This window comes from Triticum urartu, chromosome 5, assembly GCF_003073215.2.
Source record: "Triticum urartu cultivar G1812 chromosome 5, Tu2.1, whole genome shotgun sequence".
Taxonomy (NCBI): Eukaryota; Viridiplantae; Streptophyta; class Magnoliopsida; order Poales; family Poaceae; genus Triticum; species Triticum urartu.
The window spans coordinates 126,773,605-126,781,433 of NC_053026.1; the positions used below are offsets into that span (position 1 = coordinate 126,773,605).

At 55.7% G+C, this 7,829-nt stretch overlaps 1 protein-coding gene and 1 long non-coding RNA gene across 3 annotated transcripts; one reads left to right on the plus strand and one right to left on the minus strand.

Moving 5' to 3' along the window:
• Positions 1-4,303: 4,303 nt before the first annotated feature.
• On the minus strand, positions 4,304-5,162 carry LOC125508162. Its single transcript, XR_007283232.1, has 2 exons — positions 4,569-5,162; positions 4,304-4,466 (listed from the first exon to the last, which is right to left on the minus strand). It is a non-coding gene; the product is annotated as an uncharacterized LOC125508162 (long non-coding RNA).
• A 345-nt stretch (positions 5,163-5,507) lies between these two features.
• On the plus strand, positions 5,508-7,587 carry LOC125508160. 2 transcript variants are annotated; one of them, XM_048672765.1, is made up of 2 exons: positions 5,508-5,802; positions 5,883-7,587. In XM_048672765.1, exon 2 carries the CDS (start codon positions 6,269-6,271, stop codon positions 7,340-7,342), a length of 1,074 nt encoding a protein of 357 aa, XP_048528722.1. In that variant the 5' UTR covers positions 5,508-5,802; positions 5,883-6,268; the 3' UTR covers positions 7,343-7,587. The 2 variants fall into 2 exon arrangements, with proteins under 2 accessions (XP_048528722.1, XP_048528723.1); XM_048672766.1 differs by having other exon boundaries at positions 5,893-7,587.
• Positions 7,588-7,829: the final 242 nt, after the last annotated feature.

Below are 7,829 nucleotides of genomic sequence, written 5' to 3' on the forward strand. Positions count from 1 at the left end.
TTAAATGGATAACTTTGTGATAATCTACACCATATCTTTATGGACTAGGACCAATCAAAACAACATGCAGGAATTGTTCATCCTCATGGAACCAAAAAACCATCCATCCATTTTCACTGCAAGTCAACACTGTACTGAGCTTTCCCTGTCCATACACTTCCGAAATTGAATGCCAGATTGTTAAATACTGACCAAGATAATGATATTGAGAAACAAATTACCTCACCCTCAGCTCTTTCTGATTCGTTTTTTGCTGCTGAACTATTGCTGTCGGCTGTCGGAGTGCCTTTGCTGCTTGGGGTTCTTGCTTAACTTCCGCCTGCTGTGGATGCCGCTTTGTGCTTGAGTTCTTGCTTAACTTCCGCCTCATGTGGATGCCGCTTTGTGTTTGGTTCTTTCCTTCTTGCTGCTGGTGTCACTGTCTTATTGCTGGCCAGGGGCATGATATCTAGGGCAGCAGCCAATCCTCCACGGGTGAAGTGAAGATTTATGTTTGTTACTGGTAGGATCAAGTACTCTACCAGGTCTAGGGCGTAGGTGGTAAGAGAAGGATGGAGGGAGACGTGGCGAGGATCGGGCGCGCCGGCGGCAGGGCGCCGTCGCGGCTAGGAGAAGGGCGGCGGCTAGGGCTGTTGGCGGCTAGGGTTCCGGCTCCTCAGGGAGCCGGGCAATAGGAGATAATATTCTTCTTATTGCTTGCCTTCAAAAAGAGTCTTACAACCTATATTTATATCCTAAATAACTTGTAGAAGAATCAACCTAAGATAACTTGCCTAATCTGAAAATAAAAACTAAGATAACTTGCGGGCCTAAGCCGGCCGGCCATAACACTTCTCCCCGCCTGCACAAACAGCTCGTCCTCGAGCTGCAAGGTGGGGAAGCGCTTGCTTGAACTCTTTGAGGTAATCAACCAGCGTCAAACACCTTCTCGACATCTGGGGCGGCCAGGTCAGCGGCGACGACGTCCTCCGGAATGTAGTCTGCCACCTCCAGGTAGAAGAGTCGCGGGCAGGCGTGGCCGGGCTTGTAGGGTTTGTTGCAGTTGAAGCACAACCCTTGGCGGCGACGCTCGAGTATCTCAGCTGGGGTGAGCCGGCGGAACGGGCGCCCCGCGGTCGCGGCGAGGGGTGCCGCAGAAGCCTGCACAGGCCGACCCTGCGCGGAATCCGGTCCGAGTAGCGACCCAGTAGTCTAGGACGGTGATTCCTGCTGGATGGCCACCGCGCGGCACTTGAACGCGCGGGCGTAATACATGGCTGACTGGAGATCCTGGGGTCCCCGAAGCTCCACGTCCATGCAGATATGGTTCGGTAGACCGCCCACAAATAACTCGGCGCGCTGAGTGGCGGAGACGCCCGGCGCGTGGCACGCCAGGGCCTGGAAGCGGTCGACGTAGTCCTGCACCGTGGATGTGAAAGGTAAGCGGCCGAGGGCCGCCAGTCGGCTCCCGCGGATAGGAGGCCCGAACCGGAGGAGACAGAGCTCCCGGAAGCGCTCCCATGGTGGCATGCCGCCCTCGTCCTGCTCGAGGGCGTAGTACCAGGTCTGCGCTGCGCCTCGAAGATGATAGGACGCGAGCCAGGTGCGATCCGAAGCGAGCGTCCGCTGCCCTCGAAAGAATTGCTCGCACTGGTTGAGCCAGTTGAGGGGGTCCTCCGTGCCCTCGTAGGTGGCGAAGTCCAGTTTGGCGAAGCGAGGGGGTGTCGGCTCGCTGTGCCCGGGGGCGGCCGTAGTTGCCGCCGGCGCGTATGGGTCGGGAAGCGCCGGGGCGTAGTTCGCCGAGCTGGAGGGGTGATCAAACCGCAGGGAGGGCGTCGGGTGTTCCGGCGTCGTGGAGTAGACCGGCCCCGAAGACGAGCCGGTCGCCCAAGCGGGGATCGGCGATGGTGACGGTGGAAACTGCACCTGGTGCAGGGGCCGACCCGTAGCCCTGGGCGCGGGTGGTGGTACTGTCGATGGCGGCGGCGCCTGGTGGAGCTGCACCGGCGCCTGCGGCGTGGGGGCCGGCGGTGACGCCGGAAGAAGCTGCTGGGTCTGGCCTGCTCCGAGGCGCCGGTGCCCAGGTTAGGGCTGGGCGGGGCCAGTGGAGGACCCTGCTCCGAGGCCGCTGGAAGGTAGGGCGCGACGGAGGACGGCGCGGCCGGCGCGGTCCAGGTGGGCCACTATGGCCCCGTGGTGGCGAGAAGTGGCGGGGCTGCCGGCACGATCTGCGGCTGCCACTGCGCCCAAGGCGGTGGTGCGGCCACTGGGGCGGGGAGCGCCGGGTAGCCTCCGGTGCCGAGTACCACGGAAGCGCCTGCTGACCCGCGGCCATGGCTGGATGGAGTCCGGTGATGGCCCCCGGTGCCGAATACCACGGAAGCGCCTGCTGACCCGCGGCCATGGCTGGATGGAGTGGTGGGGGCGGCCCGTACGGACCTGCCAGGTAGAGGCGGATCCCTTGAACCGCGGTGACGAGGTCGTTGAGGACGCCCGCCATGGCCTCCGGCGTGAACTGTTGCGGCTGCGGGGGAGGTGATGGCGGCGGCGAGTGTTGGACGGGGGCCTGTGGCTGCCCTTGGCCCGGCGTGGTGCCGGGTGCCGTTAGGACCGGCGCTGAGAGCGACACAGTGGTGCCCGCCGAGAGCGAGGCCGTGACGCCCGGCGCAGAGGCGGCGGTGGTGGAGGAGTTGGCGGGCAGCGGTAGTGGTGGCGGTGGAATTGGCGGAGACATGGTCGAAACCCGGTTACCTGATACCCGGCGTGGTGCCAGGTGCCGTTAGGACCGGCGCTGAGAGCGACGCAGTGGTGCCCGCCGAGAGCGAGGCCGTGACGCCCAGCGCAGAGGCGGCGGTGGTGGAGGAGTTGGCGGGCAGCGGTGGTGGTGGCGGTGGAATTGGCGGAGACATGGTCAAAACCCGGTTACCTGATACCAAATTGATAGGATCAAGTACGCTACCAGGTCTAGGGCGTAGGTGGTAAGGGAAGGATGGAGGGAGACGTGGCGAGGATCGGGCGCGCCGGCGGCAGGGCGCCGTCGCGGCTAGGAGAAGGGCGGCGGCTAGGGCTGTTGGCGGCTAGGGTTCCGGCTCCTCAGGGAGCCGGGCAATAGGAGATAATATTCTTCTTATTGCTTGCCTTCAAAAAGAGTCTTACAACCTATATTTATATCCTAGATAGCTTGTAGAAGAATCAACCTAAGATAACTTGCCTAATCTGAAAATAAAAACTAAGATAACTTACCGGCCTAAGCCGGCCGGCCATAACAGTTACAATTTTCAATATTAGCATAGTATGTATTTGCATGTTGCAAAGATCTCAATATGAGGAGATTTAGATTCATTCAACTCAACCATTGACAGGCAGGGAGACAACAAAGGGGGCAGTATAATTGCATTCCATTATTATTTTTCTCTTTATTAGATGGCGTATTGTTATTTGTTCTATATATACTTAACGTCCCCGTGTGGCTGCTTTTGAGAAAAAAAAATCGTATTACCATGTATCCGTGTTTCTTAGTTCTTAATCATCCTAAGTTTTAGCAGATTAATTAATCATTTGCTTTTCTCAATTTTATTGTTTTGGAAATTTTATTCCTCTACCATTTATAAGTACGGTTTGCGAGAGGTGGTTGCTATTCGTACGTTCTAGATTAGCCTTGGCAGTTCAGAATCTGGTATTGAACGTGTTACAATGTATTATCGTAATGTAATATGTTTTGGTATTTACTTGAGAGCTAGCATCCATGTAGTATCTGTTTTGTATTGTTTTGCCGGCATCTATATGTAATACAAAATGTACTTCTCATTCAGTATTTAAATGATTTGGTGTCGTTCTTTTGCATGGCATTTGAATTGCCCGATGCTTGGTTGTGAGAGATGATATCCATCTCAGAAAGGAGAAAGGGTCACTGCTGGTCAAATGCTTTGTGCCTAGGACTGATATGAACTTCTCTTCCACAACTAGACAATTATCCGATCTATTTCAATTGTCTGGATGTTAACTTGAGGTAAGAGCAAGTGCTACGACAATTCCCATTACACATTTATAAGCAGTATTTCGGTTAAAAAAGAGTGAGATGGATAGCTCATGGTAGCATTCAAGGCATATTTTTCAGACTTGACACAGTAGCAGTTTAATATTTTTCAGACTTGGACACCGTAGCAGTTTAAGCGGCGCAGCAAGGCGCGCGTATGCTTCTAGTGTCCATTGAAGCTATTTGATAAATGGAGATCGTAGCCAAAACTCAGGTTAGGGACCTCAATTGCTGTGACATGAAGAAACTTGTAGCTGGAAAATGTATCTGTGAAAAATCAACTCGAGATGGCAAACACTACCAGCTGGAAACATTTTAAGGAGAGGGGCCAACAACATAGATTCAGACCGCTGTCTCTGTGCTTATGTAACTACTGGTACATCGAAATGACATGTCGTCACTCGCTCCCTAAGATGATACAGCAGATCAGATGCCTGTTCCACTCTACAACCTGCAAAGCAAATCACACTCCCTCACAGCCGACGACGATGGAGACCCGAGGCAGAAGAAGTAGGATAGTATTATGCACCGGAACCTGAATGAACCTGCTTACCCAATCCGTGGGGCAGAGAGATCTGTAGTAGCGCTGGAACTTGCCGCACTCCGACGTGTCACCCTCCTTGGCCTTCATGCATCGGTGGTACTCGAGGTAGCGCACGTAGCAGTGGCACGTATGGTTCTGGATCGGGAACCGGAAGTCGCACGGCGCCGTGCGCAGCTCGACGCGGGCGGCGGCGGCGGCGAGTCGGCCACGCTGCCGGGCTCGTGCGGCGGCCTCGGCGCCTGCTCCCCTCGGGCCACTTTCCCCACGTCCCTGGCACGCATCTTCTCGTGTGGGTTCACTACGGTGCTCGGATCGGTGCTCTGAACGGCGATCGGTGCTCTGGATAACGCGGGGCAGAACGGTGACTGACCGTGTGGGTGCTGGTTGATTTTGTACTGGCGCTGAGCGGTGGAAGCACCGAAGGAGAGATGCCAAGCCACGGTGGCAGCTGTTTGTTCCGAGCGGAGGCACGTGTCATGGTGCGCACACGTGTACACATCCACTATCAATGCTACGACTCAACACCAGGTCCTAGATAGACGTTGATCTAGGTTACATGACGCCAAGGTTCCAGACAGCCAAACTGGAACTCACAACCGACTTCACATCATGTACAGATAGGACATATAGGACTGACAGTACCTTCCCAGATATTACCAAACTAGTTAGAGAATTCAACAAAGCTGGACAATTTCATTGGGGAAATCCTTCCTTTCGCCCGACTGATTTTCTACCCGAAATCAACCGCCTCAAAGGATCGCCACGTGTCCCCGTGTGGGCGCAGGAATTGCTCAACCTCCTCTGCCTTATCTCATGCAGCGAAGCCCCTCCACTCGTTCTTCTTCCACCCACACGCGTTGACTACATCCTTTTGGACGTCGCCGGCATGTCTTCACACGCTCCTCCGCCACTACTCCCTCGCTCAAGCTGACTTGCGCTGCATGGACTACAACGAGAGCACCGCTGCTACAAAACCACGCTGCAGTGCTTTGAGTGGAGGAAAAACATTTTTACGAGCGCCTCGACACCACTGCGAGCTGACGTTCGCCGGTGCTCGCGGGGGGTGACGGCAGGTGGTGAGATGTCGCGGCGGACGCTGCTGCGAACGAACGGGACTGCAACCAGGGGCTCTCCGGTGCTACCATGGAGCATCCTCCGGCCGCCGTTTGCTGCGACGGAGCATCGTCAGAACGCCAGAGCTTCACGGTGCTGCGATGGAGCATTTGTCGTGAGACCTTTTACGGTATATCAAGATAATATGAGCTGTTTATTTTTGTGCATGAAGGGTTTAGATAAAGTAATACTACACCTGAATATAAGCAGTATTTTTCAGACAGAAGGGTAAATTTGGCATGTTCAATTCCGCTGGGGGACATGGCAACCGGCGCCGCTGCTCCCGTACGTCGTTTCCCGGAGAGATGTGCATTGGTACTGGCTAGTACGTAGCAGATCAACTGAGCAGCTAGCTTCGTACGTGAGTTCATCAAGGATTCCTGGAGATCAATTTGTATGTTTGTCTGTATCTCGACTATTCCACCTGCCAGGTTGCTTTGGGAGATCAGCTTGTACGTTTGTGTGTGTCTCTCGATCAAAAGCATCGGCAAATCAAGTCGTACAAGTATATGCCGGAAGGTATTTCGTGTATGGGGTTGTGCTAACAGATTGATGCACCAGGAGGGCTGAGCGAGACGCGAGCAGTCGAGCACGCCATGGTTAATCTCGCAGGGCTCCTCGAGGCGACATGCCATCTTGCCGTCGTATTGGTGCTCCTTGTATCATGGGAGGTTGGTAGAGGGAGGCAGCTGCCTGATGGAGGCGGGCAGGCCGCGTCAGGATTCCGGCGAGGTCGCTCCAGTGCGTGGCGTTGTGAAACGACCAAGGGAAATTACATATCTATCCTTCAGTTTAAATTAAAACTGCAGCATAATAACCGTTGGATCGACTTAATACTACCCACTAATTTCGGTAGTATGATGTACCGTAAAAAATTTCATCGTCTGGGGCCGCCGGAACATCGCCGTTGCAGGGATGGAGCTTTGCAGAGCATCACCGGAGCATCATCGAGGCCGCCGGAACACCATCATTGCTGCAATGAAGCATCTCCGAGCAGTCAGAGCATCGCCGCTGCTACAACAAAGCATCACCGGTGTTGTTTTGGGGCATTGCCGGGCTGTCGGAGCATCACCGATGCTGCATCGAAGCATCAGCGGTGTTGTGTTGGAGCATTGTCGGGCCGTCGGAGTATTGTCGGTGTTGCAACGAAGCAGCACCAGTGTTGTATTCGAGCATTGCCTGGCCGTCGGAGCATCACCGGTGCTGCAACAAAGCATCACCGTTGTTGTGTTGGAGCATTGCCGGGCCACCGGAACATCACCGGTGCTGCAACAAAGCATCACCGTTGTTGTGTTGGAGCATTGCCGGGCCACCGGAACATCGCAGGTTCTGCAACGAAGCATCACCGGTGTTGTGTTGGAGCATTGCTGGGCCGACGGAGCATCGCTGGTGCTGCAACGAAGCATCACCGGTGTTATGTTGGAGCATTGCCGAGCCGCCGGAGCATTGCCGGTGCTGCAACGAAGCATCACCGGTGTTGTGTTCCAGCATTGCCGGCCGCCGGAGCATCGTCGGTGCTGCAACGAAGCATCATAGGTGTTGTGTTGGAGCATTGTCGGGCTGCCGGAACATCGCCGGTGCTTCAATGGATGGTTGCAGCAGCGTCGTTGTCGCAACCTGGCGCTGCACCTGTGGCCGTGCATGGCGACCTCGTGGGCGGTTTCCCGTGAGATGACCTGTGAGTCTGTGACGGGGCTGCCGCAACCTAGAGAAACGAGGATGCTGTGCACATAGCCGATAGCTAGCTGGTCTAGAGATCAAACGGCCCAAGTCAAACCAAATCAACGGCTGACAAGGCGGTTTATAAATCCCTAACATCAGCCAGTTTACGGCTAGCAGTGGCCATTTCATCGAGAAGAATGATAGGATTCACCGCATAACTATTAATCGTAGGGTCGGTCTGGCTCTTTATATACAGGAGTGTACAATAGAGAAAGGGGATCGTGGCGAGAGATAACGCCAAGGGAGGGGCTGGACTAGCGAGGCCCGCTCCCGCGACTCGCTCCCACCCCCGAAACCCTCGCCGCCGTCACCTCCCCTGCCCGTCTCCGGCGGGATCCGGCTGCCCTCGCCGGCGCGCGGCCCGAATCCGCCCCCTCCCCCGCCCTTCCTTCCCAGCCCCTCCTTCCGCTCTCGCGCCGCCTTCCCGGGAGGCGG